The sequence below is a fragment of the Parasteatoda tepidariorum genome, chromosome 2, assembly GCF_043381705.1.
Source record: "Parasteatoda tepidariorum isolate YZ-2023 chromosome 2, CAS_Ptep_4.0, whole genome shotgun sequence".
In the NCBI taxonomy this organism is placed as follows: Eukaryota; Metazoa; Arthropoda; class Arachnida; order Araneae; family Theridiidae; genus Parasteatoda; species Parasteatoda tepidariorum.
Window position 1 is genome coordinate 102,086,159 of NC_092205.1, and position 26,548 is coordinate 102,112,706.

Below are 26,548 nucleotides of genomic sequence, written 5' to 3' on the forward strand. Positions count from 1 at the left end.
AACTACTTTTTACTAGGTAAGAATGAGTGCGTTATTTTTACATATTATTTGCGTCAGCAACACGTCAAAATGTACATAAATTGAAAAGTAGAATGAAAAAAAAAATATTTGTGTCTGATTTCATAATTTAATTCTAAAGCATTAATTTACTGACGTAATAAAAGTTTGATAAACATAACTAGGTAAAAAGTTATTCGGGGTATTTTTTTATTTTATTATTTAAACTATTATTATAGAGAAAATGTTTCTCCTCAGCTTGGCTCCCCTCGCCAAGTACACAGGTCGCACAGTGGTGATAACACTACCGGACGAGTACACCGTCCATGACTTTGACTGGTTTGGTGTATGGTGCGAAGAAGCGCAAGTCGATTTTGGTAGTGTCGCACTTCCCCACAACATCGTAGTACCACCTTCACCTAGGACACTGGGGATTGAACTTGAGGTACGATTTTTTCTTTCATTCAAAATTATTTGATAATAGGCTAAATATATTTGCATAGCAGCTCTCTTAAGATAGAATAAAGTCCATCAGTGTGAGTAGACCGATTTTTAATAGTTTTTGTTATAAATGATTGATTATTATTTACTATAGTTTTCTTATACCAGGACTCCTATTGATTAACATATCCTAGAGATCTTTTTAAGAGAGATTTCCCGTCCGTTAATGCATATTTCTCCTGTTCACAAAATATTTTATTGTTAAAAATGTCATTTCGCAAAGTATTATTTTATCGTAAAAACGGACTCTTCACAAATTATTTTATTGTAAAAACGGACTCTTCACAAATTATTTTATTCTAAAAAATGGGCATCTTTGCAAAATTTTTCTTCAATTCGATTTAGACCAATTTTGAATAATTTTTGACATTAATGACCGATAATTATTTACTATAGTTTTCTTATACCAGGACTATCTTTATTTATTTTTCCAATTGACTAATATATCGTAGAGATCTTCTTAAGAGAAATTTGTGGTCTGTTAATGTATTTCTCTCCTATTCACAAAATATTATTTTATCGTAAAAACGGACTCTTCACAAATTATTTTATTATGAAAGTGAACCCTTCACAAATTGTTTTATTCTAAAAAATTGACATTACAAAGTTTTTCTTTTGAGAAACGGCGTCGATGCCTCCTTTAGTTCATGGTTTTAGAAATACAACTTCTTGAATGACATGGTTTTTGTGTTTTTCATTTTCACATATTCATAAAAACATAACCTGCTTGTTAGAAAGAACCAAATTTACGATAATTTGAGATTTGGGAATAGGTTTTTTGAAAATCCTTAAAAAAAACAGGAACTTTTACAAAAATGTATGGAGACTCCGCTGCTTTTTGTGATTTTTTACCATATCAGAAGATCAGGGCCTTGTTTTCTCATATTCTCAAAATTATCAGTAGATTTTTCACAAGTTTAAAGAAAAAAACAGGACCTTTCACAAAAAAATCTTCCATAACCTTTACATTGGGTAAAAATCGAAGCGTCAAGCGTTAATATTAATGGGTTAATTTGGTAGTGAAATTACTGAGAAACTATATCAGTTTAATAACTGATAAATTAGTATATTTTGTATCAATTACAAATTAGTTAAAATTTTCAAATATTTTTGATTTTCTGTAAAAATTATTGAATAAAGGAATCAAAAGCCTATTCAACCAGGAGAAAGTTGTTACATTTATCAGAGAGCTGAAAATAATTTATTAAAAATGTCAAATTTAAAAAAAAAATGAAGGTATGAATAATACATAAAAATTATGGATTTGACAAATGATCTTTTAAATTATATAAAAGGCAAAAGTGTTTATGTTATTAACTTTTTATTGACCGAGGCAATCACAATTTCTTTTGAAAAGTATCAACTTTTTGAAGCTAATATGTGAATCTTTGACTTATCGTTCATGAGCAAGCAAAATAAATGTTGCTTAATAACAACAAGTAATAATATTAAGATACATTGATCTGTATTAAATTTAGTGTAGAGAAATGAAGTTAAAATCGAAGAAATTCAGATAGAAGTGAAAATGGTTTTAACTAGTTTAGAAAAAACTTCTTGTAGTTTAAAATTTGTAAAAGAGATTTTCAGTTACATCAATTTATTATGAGCTGTGTCTTTGCATGTAATAAAATTTTCTTTTTAAGAAAATACCTCAAATGTAATTTGATAGTTCATAAATTTTATGTGCAATCAAGTTCTTTAAGCAATCGAACTTTTTAAAAAGTTCTTAATTTCAAATTTGAAAATATCCGTTAATTTTTAATGATTCTCTGAATTTTTAGTAATAATATTCGGAGAAAAAAAATTTAAAATTCTACTATGTTCTGAAATTCAGAGAATATAGTTACCAATGAGAATTCGTCATCATTGGAGGATTTCAGCGAAGTATGAAATATAAAAGGAGATAATAATTTGGTACCCGTCTTTGAAAATTAAAATAATTGAAGTTTAAGTTTAGAAAGATTGAAAGGGACACTTTGGTAAATTCGAGTAAGTGAGTTTTAAACATCATAGTTTGAAAATAGTAAATGAAGATTATACTTTGTCTTCATTGCGTCTCCTTATAATTACCGAAATTTGTAATTCCCATTCAAACTGTTCACGTCAGACCCTTCGAAATGTAGAAGTTTAATTTGCTGATAAACAAAAGGTTTTATAAAATTACTGATTGCTTGCAAATATAAATGAAAGTTGCAAATGCACTTGCAACTTTCTGCCACTTTCATTCTCTGGGAGCAGTGAAATGGACGCAATAAATGCCAAGTCATTTTATTAAATACGAATAAAAATCCGTCCTCTAGAAATTCCAATTTTTTTTCTCTCTACAAAATGTCACTTATAATTTTCTTCCATTAAGCTCTTCCATTTATTTCATAAATGGATGCGAAAAAGAAAAAATTGCATTTTTGGAGGTTTTTTTTTCTTACCTAGTAAAGCAAAATCTATCAAGATATAAAAATTCTTATGTAAGAACAGACAAGTATTATTGAATAATTAATCAGGCAGTCAAAATTCTTTTTTCTTAAAATTTATAACCACGCACAAGTGTTTTAAAAAAATAGCCGTTAAAACCATACCGCTCGTGGTTAAACCAGTATGAATTAAATAAGATGCTGCTGGTGACACTGATGTTAAAATGAAAATAATTTAAGAATATAATCAATCAATTAATTGCTATCGTAAATAATTAAATGGATGTTTATTCCATATAAAAGAAGATGTTTAAAGTATTAATCTTTCTAATATTCATTTCTGCCGGATTATAATAATAAACCCAAGTGACAACGACCCAATTTCTTTGGAGAAAAAAATTTGTCTCGCCCCAAGCAATTAATTGTAAATAATTATTTGACTCGGACGTCATACGAAGACAGATTGCTGATTCCAGAATAAATAAAAAGGGAACAATACATTTTGTAGGCCATACACGTATAAATTAAGCACAGAAATAGAGCGCACGTTGCCCTCTCACCCTTCACTCTGTGTCATTGATTCATTTTTGAAGAATTTTTGATGGAATTCTCTGGTGGATTATCTTTCGTGAAAACAAGATATGTCGTTCTTTAATCAAAAGAATTTTGTGATCAGTATGTTCGCCATTTTGCTTTGCGTTTGTAATTTTCATGTAAACATCGTCACTCATGTCATATTTTTTGACATGACATCTCTGTTAGCAACAGGATATTAAGATTTAAGAGATACATATATGTTTTCTTTTTATTTTATATCATTTTCACTTTCGTTAAATAAATGAGCTATCGCAGCAAAAACTTTTTTTTATATTTTTATAACAGTCGTTGAATGGACCACCTAATTTTTTGAGTTCACGACTGCTAATGTTCAACTCCGTTCTCTTGTAATTTTGAACCCGATCCAGAAGACAAGGGTATTCCTGGATCAGGTATTGGGAGAAATTTGCTTTCGTAGAAAACTATTTTATATTGTAGGACTAATCCTCATTTGTGCTACATGGAGAGGAAAACTATGAAAACCTCCAACGGTTAGCCTGACGGCAAGGAAACTCTAACCCATGATCCGTCTACCACTGAGGATATTTTGCGTCAGCACTGTGGTTGGTGCAAGCTGGATGCGGAATTCGTATCTACCAGCCATCATTGGGATTCGAACCCGGTTCACCTCATTGGCAGACGAACGCTCTGTCCCCTGAGTCATCACGGCTCCAGCAAGGACTTTTAATAGAATTCTCTGGTGGATTAATTGTTCCCGTAGGCTAAATTTGTCGTTCTTTAATCAATAAAATTTTGTCATCAGCGTGATCGCCATTTTGTTTTACGTTTTGTGGTAAGATAGGTAAAATCGTCTTAATAATTTTTTAGTTGATTATAGGCCAATAACGAGATATCAAAGGTACCAACGGAATATTAGGGTTGAAAAAATAATTATTTGTTTTGATTTCGGGTCATATTCACTTTCATGAAATTATTTTGTTATCACATCGGAGATTATGTACTGAAAAATAAGGTATTCTAGTATAACTAAATTTATTCAGCAAGTAAATAATTATTTCAACAATGTAAATACATCTAATGTAAAACAGAAATTTGTTTCACTTGTAATACTTACTTACCATTATAAAACTATTATCTTTTATAACGAAAATGATATTTTTTTAAATGAATATTTTCCGCTATTAAATTATCGAACTAACGTAGCGTACCTGGTATGGAAAATATTTATACCCTATGAAAATCTTGAATTAGGTCCCAGCAACAATTCGAATGAAATTCTCTTTGATGAAATTATTTTGTCATCACATCATAGGTTTAGTACTAAAAACCAATTTTTTTCAGCATAACCAAATTTAATCGTCAAGGAAATATGTATTTCAAAATTAATAAAACACATATCATGCAGAAAATAATTATTTGCATTAAATGCTATAATGAAAAAATTAAATTTTCTTCAGCATAAACAAATTTAATCATCACGGAAATATGTATTTCAAAATTAATAAAACACATATCATGCAGAAAATAATTATTTGCATTAAATGCTATAATGAAAAAATTAAATTTTCATAATAAATTGTGTGTTTTCTGTAACAAATTATTTTTTTTTATGAAACGTTAAACAAACATCGGAACGCTAATTAGTAAATATTTTCTGCTAAATATTGAGGATTCGCTTCGATCAAATTAATTGTCAAATTCAGATTGATTTCTTTTAAAATTGGGATCAAATTCACTTTGATGATAGTTATTTGCAATCATAACAAAGTTTTTGCACTGAAAATAAATTATTTCACTATAACTAAATTTATTCCTTTTGGAAATAAATACTCCAACAATTATAAACTATTAATACTACAGAATACTTACATTAATTACTAGCTATTATGAAACGATAATTTTTCATAACAAAATTAACTTTTACGCATATAAAAATTATTATTTTTCTCTCTAAGAATGTTAAATAAACGCCTTAACTCTTGCTTAGAAAATATTTGCAGACAATTCTGCAATATCGAATCATATAATTATTCTTCCATGTTTCAAAATACTCAAATCAAAGGTATAAAGTATCAATTTATTCTTCTCAATTATAAAGTTTTCAATTGTTTCAAAATACCCTGTTATTTTCTTTCATAATTTCTGTCCATTTAAATCCTTTACCTAGGCTCTATGCTATATGCAAAGAATATATTTAATTTCTACCATCAGAATCCTCTTTTGTAATGAACAAATATTTTTGAGGGAACCTAATAAAAAAAATTATAGCAGTAGATATTTTAGAGCCCGATTCGTAAGCAATTCTACGTTAGTTAGATAAACAAAAGATTTGTTTACGAAGTTCAGAAATAATCTTGATTAACAAGGCATAAAATTAATATTTTTATGTCAGCCACTAACTTATTTTTAATTTTATTTTTTTATAATATCGTATTTTGTTAAAGAGACATTTCATATTATGAAATATTTATTTGAGTACAACGACAATGAGTTGCATCCAGCGCTTCAACGTGTACTGGGTTGAATTGTAATTTCTTTTCAAATTGAAAATATGATTGAAGCAGAAATAAGTTGAATTAAAAACAAAATTTACGCTTTAAACAGATATAGAGAACGCTTCTCTCTCGGAAAAACATATTCCATTTCATTTGAATAGACAATTGATAACTTAATTGGATAAGGCATCACAGAAGAAAATTTGTAGATTTGCACTTCCTACAAGTAAATAAACTGTATAAAAAAAATATTGATTCTATAGGGTATTTTTTAGTTAAAAAACATTTATTAATTTGTATTTGAAACTTAAAATGCTTTCAAAGTAAATTTTAAAAAAAAATTATTTTGTTTTAATTATTTATTTTTAATTAAAGATTAATTTTTTAACTAAATATTTTTTAAAATTTTTATTTTTTTTAAATTTTAATTTGAAAATATTATTTTAAATTTTATAATTTATTTTGATTTTTATAATTAATTTTGATTTTTATAATTAATTTTGATTTTTATAATTAATTTTTAATCTTAAATAATTTATTTAATTTCGATTTTTATAAATAATTTTAAATTGATTTAAATTATTTAATTTTAATGTTTTTAATTTAATTTGTTTAATTTTATTTCTATAATTAATTTTTAATTTTCGTAATTTTTTTAAATTTAGTTAATTTTATATTATTCAGTTATTTTTTTTAATATTAATCATTTTCTTAAAATTTGATTTTTAGAATTTTATTTTTAATATTTAGTTTTTTTTAAAATTAATTTATGATAAAAAACAAAACATGCCTTCAACTTCATTAGGCTTCAGACTTAGATCTGTTTATTTAAAAAAGATTAATTTCAAATAGGAAGTTATTTTTCAGTCAACCAATAACTAAATTTTGAGTCTGCGGCACTCTATTTATTATAGATTATTTATTATTGTTCCATTAATACAGCCAATAACTTTATTAAACCAGATTCATAATTTTAAAAAAAATCTCAACTTTTTTTTTAGTTTAATTACATTTTTATTCTTCTATATGTTGCAACCAATTTATGATACGGTGAAATAGATTAAGGATTATATTTTTCAGATTTATTATGTTACATTTAAATAGTTTAAATTTTTATTTTTGGAATTTTTATTACATCTTCAACTCGATAAAATAAAAGCATGTTAACGCAAAATAAATGAAATGAAAACAAAATATGGCAGACATCTAAATATAATTATATCTTGTTAGCAGGTGAAGAAAGAGACTTGAATAGAATCCCATCTTTCTTCTTTCTTTTCTTGAAAAGAAAAATCAATAAAGAAAAACTTAGTTTGCAACTCCTTGAACAAAGCTACTTGTTGCTGCCCGGAGTTTTCTTTTTAGCTTCTGAAAGGACTCTTAATTCAATTTTTTTTATCCTTCTGTTGACAAAAAATACGCTATGATTATGAAGCTGTAATACTTTGAATTTGAATAAAGAGAGTTAAAAATTATTAGACTTGTTTATCTTTTAACCGCTTCCCTTACAAATTAAAAAAAAATGCAAATTTTATCCTCATAAAGTATTAAATGGTACTTAATATATATAATAGTAATTTAAGTAAAAATTTTTTAAGAGGTCGACAGTTAGTAGAATTTTTTTCTCAAGGTAAAAAATCATTATAATTAATAAATAATTCTCACTAATTTTTTTTAAAAAAATGTGAATTTATTTTCTAGTAAAATTTTGCTCTATTTTTTCAAAATATATAGAGGACCAAGCTAGTCAAAGATGGACGTTAGCTCTACATAACCGCTAAGAATAACTGTTACAAATCTTAACAATTTTATTAATAAGTACTGCATAAAAAAGCGATATTTCATAGGACGAAACAGTTGTCAGAAAACCCCCATTAAGTTTTTAAAATAACTTATGCGTGATAGTACGTAAGTCTTTCGACGTTCGAAGTGTTTTAATTTTACAAAGTTTTCTAAATTTTTGAATCTTGATGGCGATGTTCTGCCACCTGTATTTTACTTCTTTAACAACAAAATCGTTTTCATTTAAGTCTTCAATACGTCTATCAGCATCAGTTTCACACTGTATTGTGTATCTGTTCAAAAGACACTATACTGTATTCTACAGTATAGTAGAACAGTATCACACTGTAGTTGTAAAATTAGATGTGCATTGTTTACTAGGAATCTTTGATAAGGGAAATTATTTTTTAACAGCTTTTTTTTTTTATCTAGGACTTTCTTGACCTCGGGATCTAGAATTTTTTTTTTTAAATGATTTCAGATGAATGCTTTAAACGGAAATAACCGATATCACTAAAAAAAATTCGCCATTTCAAGTCATTTAAGTAAACAAATATGGCATCAGAAATTATTCGAAAATAAAAAAGAACAAACACAGAGCAAGTGTACTTGGGTTTCGTTCCTAAAAAACTTAAATGTTAGACTGGCATAGCTATTCTTTAAACACATTGAGTTTCTTGAGTTCGCTAGATTTCAAGGTCAATTTTTTTTTCATTCTTTCTTCAAGCCTCATAACTGTTATAAAAATAGGAAGAACTTAAAGATGAAAATTTTCTTTGTATTACTTACCTTCATCAACCATTTACTTTTTTCATCCACCGAACAATAAAAAACATTTTTTTTTAAATATTGCAAATTTATTTTTCATCATTGGAAACAAAAATGAAAGTACATCGAAATCCAGCAATTTTTGTATATATTTGTTTACAAAACCTTTTAACTAGCATACAGTAGTTTTATTCTTCTTTTAACTTTGTGAAGTGTAATTCTGCAGAATGAAAGTTAGTTCAAAATGATTAATGAATTTCAATTCCATACTGTGCTTGTTTTTCTTTTATCTGTTTGAAACTCAATTGAGAGGGATAAACAATTCTTTTTTTTTTTAAATGATTGCATTTTTACATAAAACTACGTTCAGATACGTAACGTCTAGCTTTCACGAGAACTCCTCCCGACTGGATGTTTGAGGATGGCTGTTGCTATGGAAACATATTATGTTATTATACTTTCCCAACATAAACCAAGAGGAAACGATTAACCCCACACTCCTATATGAATCTTCATAATCAAACCCATCAGCCAGCGAGTTTGACATCTGGTGGAGTTTCTTTGAAAGTCAAACAGTACTTTACAAATTTATTTATTTGTCATTAGAAAGTAGCACAATACTCAGGCGTTGCCTTCATAGATATGGTGGTATTTTTCAACAAAATTGCCCTCCTGAATGAAATTAAAATGTAGCTTTTCATTTTTTTTTTATTCCACGAAAGAGGATTGTTTGTTGGCTATTCCGGAACTTTGGTCATTCCTTTTCCCTCTTACCAAATCCTGCTGCAGCTTATATAATGAGAGACATATTGTTATAAGGCAAATACAAAGATGATTACCAATTAACTGAAGGCTTATTCAGATCTTTGCTCTCTAGTCTACTTCAGTTAGTTTCTCGTAGATTTGCCCAAATCTAAATCATGTCAAAGTGAATAGTCAGTATTTTTTTTACGATCCTTCGGAAGAAAATTGGCCATTGGCTATTTTAAAACAGTGACCATCTTATTCCACTCTTATCATCAATTGAAATCCTGTTGCAGCAAAAGTAAAAAGAGAAACTTTACTTCAGTGAAAGACAGGGAGAGAAAAAGTTACGTATGATTAACAATTAGCTGAAGGCTAATTTAGATCTCTGCTCTCTAGTCTAGTTCCGTGAATTGCTCTTAGATTTGCCCGAATCCAGACAAATGATGTCAAACTGTTCTAAGAATTTCCTCATAAATAGTCACCATTTTTTTTTTACTATCCATCGGAAGAAAAATGGCCATTGGCTATTTTAAAACAGTGACCATCTTATTCTAATCTTATCATCAATCGAAATCCCGTTGTAGCAAAAGTAAGAAGAGATTTATTTCAATGAAAGACATGGAGAGAAAAAGTTACATATGATTAACTGAAGGCTTATTTAGAGCTTTGCTCTCTTAACCTTGAGTTGTAGTATGATTTGATTTCAAAACCTGATTTTGATTGCTTACGTATTAATGAAAGATCTCCCATCTCTAGTCTCATTGCATATTAAGAGAAGGAGATTTAATAGAGCAACTGTAAAAGTGTAGTTATCTAAGGTAGCCATTTTTTTTGCTGTTGTGGATGTGTGAAATAAATGATTTAACAATAAACATACCGACACTTAATCTATACCTATTTGTACCAAAACCGGTCAAATAACTGGAATTATTGTTTTTTGATTGAATGTATGGAATATGGATGTTAGGAAGGAAATAAACTGAAAAAAAAAAACTTTATTATGGTTAAACAAAATTGTATATTGCCCATTTTAATGTATTACAAACACAAAGAATAAGAATTTTTAATTCATTACTCAACGCATTTTTTACATATACAGGGCGTTTCCATTGTACATTTTCTGCAAACATATTTCTTCTCATTATTATTATTTTTATTATTCTTATAATTGTAAGAATATATAAGAATTATAATTCGTATAATTAATTTTATTTCTTCGAAAAACTTGTGCTGTCTTGATTGTTTTGACATTTTTCTGGGTAAAAACTAACAGTTAGTTAGAAATGAAGTAAAGCTATCAAAGTAAAATATAAGCTACTTACCAAAACATTTAGTTTTTGTCACTTTTTCTGACACAAAAATGTAAATCTTAAATTTGAGGTACTTTCTTGAAATTTGAATTCACAGTTATTCTGATTGAACTCACTAAGCAACAGTCTTTTCAGAAATGTGCAACTCATCGAGCGCAATATGTTGAACACGCATTGCATCGTCATTACTGATCCGATAACCTTATAAAGCAAAAAAGTGTTCTCCCAGTCAAATGACCGGTTGTAGTAGAAATAGGCATACGACAAGTAAAATATTTAAAAAAATAATAATAGATTATTAACTATATATGGGTCATTCTCACGAAAACTGTCATTTTTCAGTTCATAAAATCCCAAAAAAGTAAAGTGAATAAAAAGCTCTGAAACTTTTTATATTAATAGAAATATGTAATGGCATTNATTTAAAAAAATAATAATAGATTATTAACTATATATAATTATTAGAAAAGTCATGAAATCAAATGTGCAAAAACGATAAGATGATAAGCGCATTCTCGATGCCAAAGTTCTTAAACGATCAATTGGCCGGTTATGGTATAGTGTTAATTATTAAAATCTTCTGATGGCAATAAAACATTTTCTTTCTTTATTTTTTTTTTACAGTTCTATATTTTGTACGAGAATGAAAGTTTTGAGTGTGGCAATATTAGGACTGGAAATTACACGCAATTCAAAAAAAAAAACTGAATATTTTTTGATATAGTCGTACACTTTCCACGTACTTAGACGTATTCTTAATGATTTGAAAGTTTAATCCTACACATTGTAATTAATTAATGCTGGCGATTGTTTTAATTAGGAAATAAGACACAAAACGTTCTTAAGTGAATAAACATACTTCTTTTTTTCTATAGATATTACTTTTTGACCTTCTAAATATAGGAGACATCGGTTAACTACTAATCACTATTAATCCAAGTAAGGCTAAACAAAAACCTCTAACTGAACTAATTATTTACTAGGGCTGGAGTTGATCCCTAAGCTCGGTTTCGTATTGGTTATTTATTTCCGTATTTCCGAGTCATCTGTCATTTGGAAAATATGGTCTTAATGGTTCAGCCAGAAGAGCTGGCGAAATATTCAGGCACTTAATGTTCATTTTATATAAAAAAATCGTATTTTGAAGATCAAAAATTCTAATTCTTCGAGAGAAAAAAAATATTTCAAATAAAAAATACGTTTCTGCGTCTGTTTTCGTTACATAAAAAATCGTCTGCTCTAATTAATTAGCTTATTTAAGGTATGACTCTCGAACCAATTAAATTATCCTACCATTACTCTAACTGTTCTAAAAAGTACGCTCGATCTCGAGCGTTTTTGAAAACAAGTTTCGAAACTATTGAAGTATTACCTTCATTACAAAACAACGTTTTTATATTTATCAGATTGCTCAGATAAATATATTTGCAACGTAAATTCCTTCATAATTGCGTAAATATATAAAATTCTTGACGTATTTTAATTATAATAAAGCTAAATTGAACTATTCTTTGGAAAGAAGTAAATTTGGACACACGAGCTTGATAAATTACTTCAAAAAGAGTTTCATTTGAGCAATTTGTCCCAAACCCATAACTCAAAATGTGAAAACTATAAAATTAAAGGGTCCGACAGTCTTTTGATTAACCTATTGGATATTTTCTAGACCTCGATTATTCTAACGGTTTTTGAGGAAGTAAAATGGGAATATTTCAATTCGGTTATGCTCATTCAGAGAAAACCTATTTTAATGCCTGGTTTTGTAAAATTTTCTAATCAGCATATTCAAAATTTGTCTCACTAACTCCAAGGATAGCAAATAGATTTGATCGAAATTCAAAACAAAATTTTTTTTTGTTTATTTATTTATTAGGGTCTATTTTATATCTATTGTGCATCTTTCTGTTATTTGGAGATAAAAAGTCATGCAAGTAAATATTTCCATTTCTACATGCAAATGAATATCGCTGTTTAATGATACGATTTTGCATTTGCTGAGAAATAGATAACATATTTATAGTCTTAGCCAAATGATATTTTTTACATTTTTATCCGTTGTTGAACAGCCGACCCAATTTTAGGTCTACAACTACTAATGTTCAACTCTGTAGCCTTGCAGTTTTGAACAGATTCAGAAGACAAGGAAACTCCCGGAGCAGTACCCCCAGATTTATTGATTTGTTATGGGATGATTTGTTATTTCTTCTATCTTATTATATTATTTCGGAATAATTTGGGTCCAAAAAAGTTGAATATAATCTACAATTTTATTTATTCTTTTCTAAAAGAGAAGCAAAATAACCGTCAATCAACGATAGGGCTTTTAGCTTTGGACAAAGCCTTAAAAAAAATGCTTAGAAGCTTTTAAAATTCAAAAAAAAAATTTTTATAATAATAGTCACTTTTTCATCAAATTTTGGATATAATTCAAACCACCTTCTAAAAGCTTGTGCATTACTTTATTTTAAACTTCATATACAGTAATTTTTCAGTGCACTGTGTGTATATATACTGTACGTTGCACGTACATAAGGGAAATCATGTCTGTACATATTGTTTGGTAATAAATTCATTTTCCCTTTGTTTCTCTCTCTCTTCGATAAATTCAATTTTTTTTGTACCCCACTTTTCATTAAATTCAAATTTTTCGTTCTTCTCTTTTAGTATATTATTCAGTTAATATGAATAGGGCCTGATATTCGCAAGGGCAGAAAGGGAACATGTCCTCAGCTCCCAAAATGATAGCGGCCTCCAAATATTAATATTTTAATATTAATATTTAAGATTTTAATATCACATTTTATTCAAAATTTTACTTTGTTTCTTCAAATTTTTACAGTAGTCTAATGTTTATCCAAAAATCTAACTTTTATACGTAAAAAATAGTAGTTCCAATGTATTTTTGTTTAATCAAAAATATGAGGCACCATTTACACCGTTGCGAAAAGTGCCATCCGTATACTATACGCATCATGTGTTAAGAAAGAATGTACCACCCATATTCTCAATCTTTATTGATTTGTTAGGGACTCAAAAGCAAATGAGGGGGCTTATTTGGGGCGAGAAAAAAATTTGAAACAGAAAACGATTAAGTTGCAAACGAAAAGGAAAATATTTTCCATTTTTCCGACGACAACTTTACGTTGTCTGTCGCAAATGTCTTTCATTTTTCTTCATTCGTCTTGCGACTCTTGAGAATGGGCGCCTATTTTTAAGCGCTCGAAACATATCGACTTTAACACCTTCATAAGTTTCTGAAGCAAATGATGGTTTTATATTATAAAATGTATGGCTCTATTACACTGTAAAAATGTTGGAAAACTAATTTTGACTCGACAAGAGACTTAGAGAACTTCATTTAATGACGTGTTTCCGATCAATTGGAGAAACATTTCTTTTATTTTCAGAAGTACGAAACTGAATCCAGGGTACGTAGCGTTTTTAAGAAAGTGTTTAAAGGTGCTTATTTTCAATTTATGTTTTTCTAAAGCCCTTATAGGTTATTTTTTTTATTGGGGGTTTGTGAAAAGTGCTTAATTTTCTATATTTTAAAAGGAGATTTTTTCTTCGAATATCGATTGCCGTCATAAATTACAACAAAGTGCATGATTTTCACAATTTTATTCACAAACATTTTTGAAAATTATATGCACCGTAGGTGTCTTTTACATTTAGAAAAGTTTCTGGATTTTTTTAACAGTGTAGTGAGAATAAATTTATTGTATTTTTTCTTATCCTTTCAGTACAAGCTGAATTGTGAGGTTTTGCGTGACGACCTTGGTTATGAGGTTAGGTGGATTATGGATGGAGAAGATATCGTCATGCAGCTAGTTGCTAGACTTGGTAAGTACGCCAGTTATATTATCTTCATAAATTTTGTTGAACTAGATGGGGTAACCAATCCCAGTAGAATACAGTGGCAAAAAAGAAATCATTCCCAAGTCCATTGATGGACCAACATAATCTTGATGGTAACCATCAATAATTCGATCATGAACCATTACATTTTTTGATCGTAACTAACATAAGTAACCATAACCTCCATATAGGAATTCGGACTGATTTATGATGGCCCAACGTAAGAATAGCAACTTGTTGTGATGGTTTGTTCATGGCGAACCGTCACGAATTCCCACCATCCTAAGGTAGGAATGACTACCACCATCCTAATGTAGGAATTCGGACAGATTTATGATGGTCCGGCATAAATTGTTCTGATGGTATATTACTGAGAACCAACAAGAATTCCCATTAAACCATCTTGGAGATGTATAGTTGGAACCATCACGGATCCTCATGGATTGTTGGTCTATGAGAGTCAAACTTCTCTTTATGGTTAACCATCACAGCATTAAAGTATCATGGAATGATGGAAGTTTGTTGGCATATCAAAAACCATGAACACGTAATTGAAAATGCTGAATGATGGTGATCATCAAATAATGTTGGACTATCATGAATTGTACTGAAACCAACTTCGAAACTTTTTGATGAGGCCATCAAGACTTGGGTGCTGATGACACTGATGAAGGTTATTGTTTATAGAACCAAAACTATAAAATTTGAATAACTGTACTTTCATTTGTGCTTTATTCACATTTTTTTTTCTTTAATCTACATAAAAGTATGCCCTATGCCGACCGGCCTGTGTAGGGGATAGGGAACTGTCTTTGCATCAGAAAGGTCCAGGGTTCGAATCCCGGGCAAGGCATGGGTGTTTCTTTCTCTCTCTCTGTGTTCTATGTCCTTTCTCCTTTGTGTGTGAATGTGACCCGCCCTATAAACGAGTTGTGGTTGTGTGAATGACTTGGCAGAAGTCGAATTCTTGGCCATAGATGGCGCCACTGAAAAACAGGAACAATCGCACCCACACTGCCTAAACGCATACGACAAAAAAAGTATACCCTATACTATTTGCACTTGTTGAAAATTATTGCTGAGAGAAATCTCTTACAAGAGAATGATCCTCGTTGTTCAGCGATGTTTCACCGGGGCTATTGCGTCTCATTGCGAGGCCATAAACGTTACTGAAAAGCGGAAGTCTGCTTGACAGTTTTTCCATGCAAGTCTCTACCATGCAAGTCTTTCTAAAAGTTAAGAAAAATAATTATTTTCACACGCAGGATTGCTCAATGTATATAGAAAAAAAAATACAGAAAAATATAAGCTACAATTTTTCTAAACGTAAAATGTTTTTGTCACTTTGCAAGTCTGGTGCGAAATTGCGCATACAGTGTTATGAAGTCATTGTTACCCAAAGTAAATGTATAGTGCTGCTTTTAGGAGAACTCCTCCAGGCACCAGTCTCGTGTTGTGGCTGGTACCATGGTTACGAAAAAAGGCACTTCGAATAGGGGTGAGAGGTGAATAGCTTTGTCTCGATCTTGGCATAGGTCAGCGTGAGTAAACCAATCGACATCTTCATTCCTCCATTGTACCCTTATTAGAATGCTTCTTAATGAATTCCTTATGCTTTTGCTTGTTACCATAGCAGTAGACTTTTAGTCTGGATGAGTTCTCCTCAAAACTGCACTAAAAAGGATAGAATCTTTGCAATAATAAACACCAAATCAACAAACAGAAATTATCACTCTTACCGAAATGACAGCCAAACTAACGAAGTTGCACGCAGAGAAGCAGCATGCCCTTCAACACCTAAACTAGCACAGACTGATGGTCAATTCTTTTCCCTTACTAAGATAAGCACTTTTACAGGTGTACAGTGCACAACATTTCAAAAAGGACCACCTTGAATAACTTTTGATCTAATGAACGGATCTTCACGTTCTAGGACACAATAGAAATGGCTTGAGGACGTGACTTCAAATATTCTAATTAATAAGCGCAGATGATATTTTAAATTACGGTTTTACAATTTTTTTAATAATGGGAGAAAATATTTTGATTGTAAGATATGCAATTTTTGCATCATTTCGAAGAACATAATTTTATATGGTAAAATACAAAATTTGAGCGAAATCAGTCGAATAGCTCTTGAGAAATTGAATTTTAAACATCTGATTTATCTGAAATTCAATGTCTTAGGAACTTTTCAACCAATTTTTCTCAAATTTTGTTTTTTGCCAATTAAAGTAGTATTCTTTAAAATAATGCAATATACCTTACGATTCAAAATGTTTTCAACCATTATTAAATTACATGATCAAAAAATAATAAAGACTTACTAAAAGTTATTTTTTGCTTGAAATTCTCTTTGGATAGATGAATTTTATAATTGTGTGCAAAATGTTTTCAATTCGCTTAAGAAGTTCTCCAGATATAGCGAAATACGCAGGAAGTAAAATTACCCAGATTGCGGCTAGCACTTATATTTTGGGGGGTTATGAAATCCGAATTTGTGGAAAAAAAAGGTATATTTATTCAGAGAATGTACGTTTTTTTGTCTGATTTAGTGACTTAAAAAATATCGCCCACATTTATTAATTAGCTTATTTGAGCTCAACCTCTCGATCTATTAAGATTGAGTCCTAGAACATGAAGATCCGATCATTATATCAAAAGTTATTCAGGGTGGTTTGTTTTTCTTGACGCACAGTTTTCAGTGATAAATTACAGAGGTAAGCAGGGAAATTCCAATACAAACTTAGCTCTGCAAAGATGAACAATGCACTTTTATTTCATTTCAGAGACCGGTGATTACATGTCTTTCGGTCTGAGTAAGAACGATAGCAGATCTGAGATGGTGAAAGCAGACGCCATTGTTGCCTGGATAGACAAGAAGAGGAAGGGACACGCCGTCGACTATTACCTAGAGAGCAAAGAACAAGTAACATATCTATCTCATAATAAATATTTTCACAGGAAAACACTACAGCGTTTAAAGGGAATTGCAAGCTCGTTGCTTAGCAACCATTGAAGACAATTTTTTGTCTAACTCATCTCGGTAACCTAGCAACGAAAAGGAATTTCATAAAATTTTCTTTTAAATACCAGGGAAGGGTCAAGCAACATTTTAACAGAGCCTGACTAAGGCAGGGGCAATTACCCCAGGCCCCCATATGAGAGGGCTCTCCCAAATCGAATCGAAAGTATATTATACGTTTCATTCTTTAATGAACTTTTTTTAAACAAAATATCAGTACCGTGAAAAATCCTTCGGTTTTACGTTAGCTTCTTCATTAATCTATCGATCACAAAAAATCTATATTTCGTAAATTCATGGCTTTCTAGGGCAGAATTCAGCTAAATTTTCGCAATTACGATTGACAAATTTAGCCAATCAAAAGCCTTATTTTTACATATCGCAAAGTGCAATATGTTTAAAAAATACGAGCTTCTGATTGGCTTAATTGAGCTATCGTATTTACGGAAATTTAGCTGAATTCCACCCTAATGTTAGCAAGGATATGAATTTTTCGCAGCTAGATGGCTCGAAATGTCAGAAAATCAATAAAATGGACAGAACGATATTTCGTCAAACGGCTGAATGTGGGGGGGGGGACTTTATAGCTAAATAGGTTCTGTTCAATTTTCTTGTTACATATAGAACGAGGTAAAAAATTTAAATACCTCTATAAAGTTCGGTTCTTCATTACTGAAGCAGAGGGGGGCCCTATTAAAGAAAAAGTTTTGTCTATCTCCTCTGGATAACCTATCAACGAAGAGGAATTTGATAAAAATTTCTCTTAAATACCGCGGAAGGTTCAAGCAACATCTTAATACTTTTTTTAAAAAAATAATTTTTTTTTTTAAGATTGAATTAGAAGAATTGTCTTAGGTCAACGAAAGTAGCTTTAATATTTTTTAATACTTAAACCCAGTTAAGTGTCACTGTTTTTGTAACATGATTAGCCATTACTGTAACTCTAATGCTACGTTAAGAATCGAATGAATTCATTACGCCCAAAAATCGAGACCTATCAGAATTATATTAACTTGGTCTTAACCTGAAGACATTTATAATAATAGCATTAATAAATCGATAACTGCAAATTCTGGTCCAAGTGATAATTAGTGAAAAAATATTCGGTTAAAAAAATATAAATGCAAATGAAACATCAGGTCTAGTGTAATAATAGATATAGCATAATACGTAATCAGGTATGTTGTCGGCTCCAATGTGATACTGAAATCGGTGAATCATAAATCAGTGCATTTAAAATATAATACTAGATCTCCTACGATACTGGTTTTATTATAATAATGAAGTCGGTGTTTCATAAGCTGGTATATGTTTACATTATGATACTAGATTCAGAACTATACTGATCTCATTTTTAAATACCTCATTTCAGAAATATTTTTCCCTTCGACAAAGGTCGACTTGTATTTAATCGTTTATTCGGCAGCGAGAAAACTAACTAATTGAATATGGCCCACTGTTCTAAATTAACTCATTAATCTATAAAGTAAAATTTATTTTTCGAACTTAGTTTAATCCTGAATATCTTAGATCACGATCACCCTGAATATCTTTTGATTTAATGATCGGATTTTCTCGTACTATATATATAATTTTGTTTGGACAGTGTGTTGGACGACGTGGTAGCTGCCCCGATACTAAATTCCCTGATGGTCAGAACAGTGTCACTCTTCTGAATGCTGCTGCTGTCAACGGTTACACCATGGTCACAGTGAAGAGACCTCAAGTGGGATGTGAGTTACATTCATATTTTATTCTATTACATTATTCTTGGAAATTATAAGGAATTAGAATACTTATGTGGAGCGAATATTGTAAAAGTAATATATTGTGATTTTTTGAATTGATTCGCATAATTTTTTTTTTAAATTGATAGTAATGATCACCTTTTACTGCTGGAAAATAAAGGAAATTTAAGCAAGTTATTTTCATTTATGATCAAGTGTTTATTTTTGTAAATGTTTTTGTAATTCTAGCAAAATAGTAGAAATTTTTACTTACACGGATATGTTTTTCTTATAATGATATATATTTCGTATAAAGTAAATGAATTACGTTACATATGTATAACATATAGATATATATATGTAATAATAATATAATATGTATATATAATATAATAAGAATGACACTATGTTCCAAATGAAAAAAAAAATCAACAAAATTCTCATAACCATAAATTAGAAAATACGTACACTCTTTGTTGATTCTTTTCCTTATAATTTTCTAAGAAGCAAATTGTTAACATGTAAAGTAACAGGTTGCGTCAGATAGGAACAAATTTGCATTTGGTAGGTAAAGTGTCTGCTAAAAGTTTGGTGTCTAATGGGTCGAGATAGTGGACAAGAATGAAAATCAATGAATATTCTTTAAAGAACTGACCGAGATTCAAAAATAAGGAGCAGAAAAAAAACTCATTTATATGGTTTATGAGGAGAATATGAAAATTTGAGTATATATTTGACTGAATAATGTCATGCGTTTTTATAAGTTCATATGCTTTAATAATCTATACTTAAATTTCTTTTATGTGGCACCATAAACTTAGGTATTTCTCTATCTATTAGCAACATTATGGTTATTCATTATGTTAGGTTGTTTTGAATAATAATTTGAATAGTGTTAAAAAATTAGTTACACGTTAAATATTTATTTGGATTCGTTTTATTAGGTTGCCTGAAGTAATGATTTGTGATGGTGTTGAATAGTTGGTTACTTGTTTAGAATATATTTGCATTCTTATTGAAACAGAAACTTAGATAGCTACAATAGAAACTTACAAAGTAATTATTCAGATTTATTTTCGGCTGTAGGAACACAAAGCGTGCTAGCGTGCTCCATACTGCGATACCAATAATTGGTGTCTCAATTTGCCTTTTTCTGGCAATAGCATGTATACATTCTACGAGACTCAAGTTATGGAGAGAGATGAGGAAATAGTAGAGCACGCAATGGAGCTTTGGGATAAGTTTTGGATCTTAACTCACGACAGAGATGGAAATAATCCTTTTGCTGCCTACGATACTGAAATGTTCCGAACACAGAGATACGGTGGTTTGTGGAATTTAATGGATATCAGACAGATTTTAAATGATTACAAAAATTCAATGCCTAAAAAACTTTGACATTATTGTGGGCATGTCTTAAAAGTAGCTAAAATGGAAATCAAAGTACTTACCTGCGGTAAATATCTAGACGGTGAAAAATAATTGGTTAATATTGGGAGTACAAATTAGTTCGGTCCGTTTTTTTGTGATCAAAAATGCATTTATTTCAGTACAAAATGAATGAGCAGATTAATCAAAGTATTCTTCATCGCTGGCTACTACTTTTTCCCACCTCTCAGAATTCGAATTTCATCTCGAAAAAATGTCTCTTCTTTTGAGGCGATAAAAGTTAGGAGCCAATTTTCGATTTCTGCGAAAGAAGTGAACTGGTGACCTGCCATATCGTGCTGCATCCGTTGGAACAACCAGTAATCAGAAGAAGCAAAGTCCAGCGAATGTAGCGGGTGCGATAAAATATCCCACTTGAGCGTTTCCAAATAATATTTACAACTTTTGCGACATCAGGCCGACTGTTATTATACAGAAGAATAATTTCTGTCATGTCTTTGACCGTATTTCGGCCGTTTTTCTGGTAATGCACGGCTCAAACTAATCAATTGTAGCCTATACCGATCACCCGTAATGGAAGGTAGCAGCTCATAGTGTACAACTCTATTCACCCTTCTTCATTCACCATTCTTGAAACGTCGAATCTATTCCCCAGATGATTTATCAGTTGAAGCATTGTCACCATAAACTTCTACAAGCATTCGATGCGCTTCAGCTGCACCTTTCTTCCAATTAAAGCAGAAACATATGAACTCCAGCAAATGCTGCTTAGTTACCACAAAATTCGACATATTCAACAAATTAAAAAACAGGGTTTTTGTATGAAACTCAAAAAACCAGCTGTCACGATGAAACATTTATAACAGCAGAGCCATCTCTTAAAAACGAACCGAACTAATTTGTATTCCCAGTATATTGTTTAAAACTATTTAAAGTATTAGGATTGGAGGAGGGATTTCTGTTTCACATGATGAGATTTGTTGTTATTTTTTTCAGTGGATGAGAAATATGATCAGCATATTTATTCAGATGGTCCTCAGGCAATTATATGGGCAATTGGACCATTGAATGACAAAGGGGAAGTTTCTTACCACGGGGCCATGCGATCAGAAGGTAAGCAACAACACAAAAAGAACAAATTAAGATTTATTAGACAAGATTTTCCGTGTTGTTTATTACTTTTTAATTGCTACTTTGTATACATGCTACCATAATTTATTTATAATTTACTACTTTATATACCTGATACAGATAATTTATACTTTGGTTAAGATTAATGTAATTTAGTACATACTTTGTATAGGTGATATATATAGCGTTTTAACTTGAAAGTTGTGCAGTATAGCCGCATACGGCTCTATCTACACGCATTTCGGTCCCAAAGAATTTCATTGATTAATTTGTAAAAGATAAATATAATTGATGAAAATTTAATGTGTAGAATGGCAACGGAAAAAAAACTTCCTTGATTACTAGATTTATATTAAACTGTATACTGTAGCTTCGTTTTATATAGAATTTGTTTTATGATGAAGAGTAATACAAGAGATATTTTTTGTCTGTTTTAATAAGTGGAAACAATTTTTCTTTTGCATACAAGGAGCCGTCCAAATATTATGCAAGCACTTAAAGGGGAAACCGGATGTTTTTCCTGATAGAAAGTAATGAAGAATATGAAAATGCTTATGTAAAATATTAAAATTTCAGTTTTTTTAAAAGCAACGTAAAAGGACGATTGTAAAAATTACATTTGGAAAAATTTAGTAAGTTAAATTTGGGAAAACTTCTTTTTATTTTAACAAATTTCAAAATTTTATTCAATAATTTTCTTTTTTACAAAGTTGCATCGTTTACAGCTTAATCCTTAAACTTTTAATATTAGATTGTCACAGTATAAGTAAGTATTAAATGGAGAAAAAAAACCATGGGTGGTGTTTTTTACAAATAGTTGAGGGTTTGTAATTAGCTTATTTTTTATTAAAAAGGGGGGATAAGGTGTCGAAAAGTGTCAAAACGAATTGTCCCTAATTGAACTTTAGCACAAATACAATTACTACCCACTCCGAAAACGCTAAATAAACTTGTATAGCAAAATTATATTATGATAGTGAGAGTTATAAATTATTTTATAAGAAAATCACTTTTTATTGCAATAGAATAATTTTTCCTGCACTATTTTCTTTCTAAAGGTGACGTCTACATCGATTTCGCCCGATCCCCGCAATGGAACTGTCCTCAACCTCTTGAGCCAGACACAGAACCTCCACCCACCACTACGACTACTAGAAAGCCGACCAAAAAACCGGAACGAAAACCCACTACCCCCAGCAGCCGAAGTCGTAGACCCCAACATCAACAATACGCCAGTAGGACAGCTGCATCGGATGTCCGAGTGAGCGAGGCTAAAGTGAGCACTGCCTGGCATGTCCCACCCATTGTTTGTCCGGCAGATAGAACATTCCGAGCTCAAATTGGACCATCTGGCGGTAAAAAGGGGTTTCAAGCTATAACTGGTAAAATACGATTGCATTGCATTTACTTTTAGTTTGACTTTCATTATATGAATGTTACAAGAGCAATAACAAAAAATAAAATAGATTTTTTTTTAAAGAAATTAAAATGAATGCTATAGGGTTAAAATGATTTGAGTCTATAGGTAAATGACAAAGTTGTAATTTAATCGAATGATTGCCCTAGCATATGTTCTATTAGACTATGGTAGAAGCAATTGATCAACTAGGTTTGAGTATCGAAGAGCCATAACAGTCGAACCTGCAATTCTCTATGCTGAACATTCTGCAGACATGCAGCAATCTGCCAAAATAATTTGTAAGAAATTTGGGACATACAAATTCGCAATACAAAAAAAATTTATCCTTAATAAAAAACAGTCAGTAAATTGGGTCAATTTTTTTGTGTTAGAAATTTTGAAGTACAAAGCTTTAGCGGGATGTCGAACATCCTCCAAAATTGCAACTTGTTCACGTGCATTAAAGTGATTTTTTCTCATAACTTTTCAAATAGTGCCACCGACAACTTACGAATTATTGTTATAAATTTAAAAAAATAAATAAATAAAAGAAGAATTGAAAATAAGAAATTTTTCTCAACTTTTCCTGGTAAGAATAAGAAATGAGCTATCAAATAGAACGTACATTTTTTACTACGGAACACTGTGATATCGTGTTTAATGCCACTTGCCAATACCGGCAAGCCTTCTTGGTAAAACCAAGCGAGCTTTAAGGCAAAGTTTCTTGTTTTTCAATGGCGCCATCTATGGGCAAGAATATACGACTTCAGCCATACACAAATCACAGTCCCTTTATAGAGCAGACCTATTCCTACATCTTTTCATTCATCCACAAATCATAATTATGACCTGAACCAGAGAACGATCCATCTCCAATTCAGTACCCTCAGAGGCATGATTTGTTATGGGAACATGGAGGACTTTGTGACCCGACAGATTCAACTTGCACCAGTCACCATTCGCTACACGGGGAGTCTGGCCGTATCGTAATTATATACTTTACGATATAGAGTTCCGTATTCAATTTACAATAGTATGATATAAACAATTTCATTTTTAATGCGCAATATTATCTGCTCCATGTTCCAAATTTTATAGTACAATTCTATGCTCCATGTACGAAATTAAAATTATACGCTCACTATACTATATTGTGATTTTATGTTCAGTATAAGCTATTACAGTTCGACCTTCGTAAACTCCCTTTTTTAATATAATATGTCAATGAACGCACATTTAAATGAAAAGGGAATAAAATTTCGTTTTCAATTCCACTATGAGGTAAACACCCTACTGTTGTAAAACTTGTGCAAAAGTACACCAGGCATTTGAGATTTTTTTTTCCTTTTTCAGGAAATGTTGGTTGAAAATCTTCACTTTTTATTTTCAATTTCTCATTTTATTAACCTTTTCTAAATTTAAAGAAATTTAATTGGTTCATGGACTTGTACCTTTTTAATAAAAGCACAGAACCCTACTCTCAAAATACCTGACTCAATCTAGGTTATTTCTTTTTTTTCTTTCTTTACTCACTCCGCGACTTACAAGATTAGAAAGATGTTCTCGACTTTTATTTAGCCATCCCATTTAATTACACGAACTGTTCGAGAATTTTTCACCTTCCAGTGATGTGACACACAGAACTGGAGTGGATCTGATCGAATCTCTATACACATCTATGGCGGGGCACTTATCCCTTTTCATTAGGACTTCTTTTCAACTTTCCGTTTTATGTTCGCTTTTTTTTCTTCCTCTCTCTCTCTTCAGTTTCGGAAGTAAAATTCGGTCTATTTCATTTTCTTCTCACCGAACTATTTTTCTCTTCTTTCTTGTTAACCACTACTTCTTACACTGAATATTTCGTTGCAGGGAATATTCGAAATAACTACTGGTTAAATTTTATTCAAATATAGTCTATTTTTTTTAAAAAAAAGTTATCACGCGTTTTATAGTAAAAATCGCAGTAAATTACGCTAGAAATATAAGCACGCCTTTAAAGGAATACGGTTTTTACAATAATATTTATTTATTATATTAACCTAAACAGTGATTGGTGGAGATTGCTTAAATGGTACTTTCCACTAATTGATTACGCAAAAATCTTTTTTTTTTAAATATGTAAAATCATGTACATACATATTTTTGCTTTGAATTAACGAGTTTGCCTAGAATTAGTAAAATTGAATGTTTAATTAACGCTATTTACTGTTGCTACCTTTTTTTTTTTTTTTTTTTTGAAGTAGCAAATAAGAAATAGGCATTAAAAATATCAGAACACAATAGTTATGATTTGTAGCGATTTTAAAAAGTGCTTGTGTAAGTAAGACAAACGTAGTTTCGGGTAAACCGTGTTTAAAGTTTTATGATCAATAATCCGTATAAATATATAAAATGTTACAACTAACTATAATGCATCAGTATCAAGTCTATATGTTAATGATGCTTCTTCGCAATTTTCAAAGGTCTGAAATGCTGATATAGTCTTTTTTTTCCACGTCGATCTACCCTCACGCGAGGCCTAATATGTTTTTTTTTAACATACTCTTTAGTTGCTGAACCTATAATTTCTAAACGATCCATGAATATCGTCCAGTAGTGGACAGATCGTAAAGACAAGAACACCGAAGTCAAGCATCACTGGTCGCGGTCAATAAGCCGAAGAGTGACCACTTTGATCAGCCTGCGTAGGAACCGGGGGTCCTCGTTACGTTAAACTGTTCTACCGTAAAGTGCTTCACTTCGCGCAAAGGTCGTCGGGCTACCAAAGCAGGGGAGTCATCCCCTCTGCAGAGGATCAAAATTGTGATCGCATGTCTTCGAATCATCCCCAGGGATGTTTCCCAGACCGTCGCCAATAGCCCATTGTGCAGCTCTAGTGTGACGTAAATAAAGTACCAACCAATCCATAACTATCGATAAACTTTTCCAACCTTCATTAAAAAATCATTGCAGCTGAGGAAGTTTTAATTTCAACTATTTATTTTGAAAGTACGATTAATTCTTTTCCTTAACCAAATTATTTCAATAAAATAGTTGAAATGATTGCATTTTACTAAGTGAATTGATAGGAGTGAGTAAATCCATGAATCAACTAAGAGTGTAAGTTCGCTTGTTTAGACACGTCATATCATGTCCTGCGTTACTCTCAACATATTACGCTGTAACTTTTACAAATAATCTAGGATAAACTACTTTAAATGAATTTTTAAAAAAATTTCGTTCAATATTTAAAAGTTTTACGTTGCTGTTACCCTTTTAACCGCTTCCCTGATTAGCCCGAGTTAACTCGGGCACATATTTATTATCCCGAGTAAATTCGGGCATAGCAGAATTCGTCAATACGTTTTGTTTTGTCACGTTTTTATTTGACCGGAAGCAAAACAAAAAATAATAATAATCTACTGTGATTGGAAGTTTGCTAATTTTTGTGTGGGAATCTTGCTATTTGTG

General features: G+C 30.7%; 1 protein-coding gene across 1 annotated transcript in view; it reads left to right on the forward strand.

Annotated features, from left to right (window-relative positions):
• The window catches only part of LOC107453272 (protein Skeletor, isoforms B/C), a 75,730-nt gene that overhangs the window by 37,772 nt on the left and 11,410 nt on the right, over window positions 1-26,548 (forward strand). The window contains exons 7-12 of the mRNA XM_043050114.2: window positions 256-442; window positions 14,313-14,412; window positions 17,217-17,356; window positions 19,059-19,185; window positions 21,565-21,681; window positions 22,758-23,081. Coding sequence (XP_042906048.1) covers window positions 256-442; window positions 14,313-14,412; window positions 17,217-17,356; window positions 19,059-19,185; window positions 21,565-21,681; window positions 22,758-23,081 — 995 coding nt within the window. The remainder of the gene's footprint in view (window positions 1-255; window positions 443-14,312; window positions 14,413-17,216; window positions 17,357-19,058; window positions 19,186-21,564; window positions 21,682-22,757; window positions 23,082-26,548) is intronic.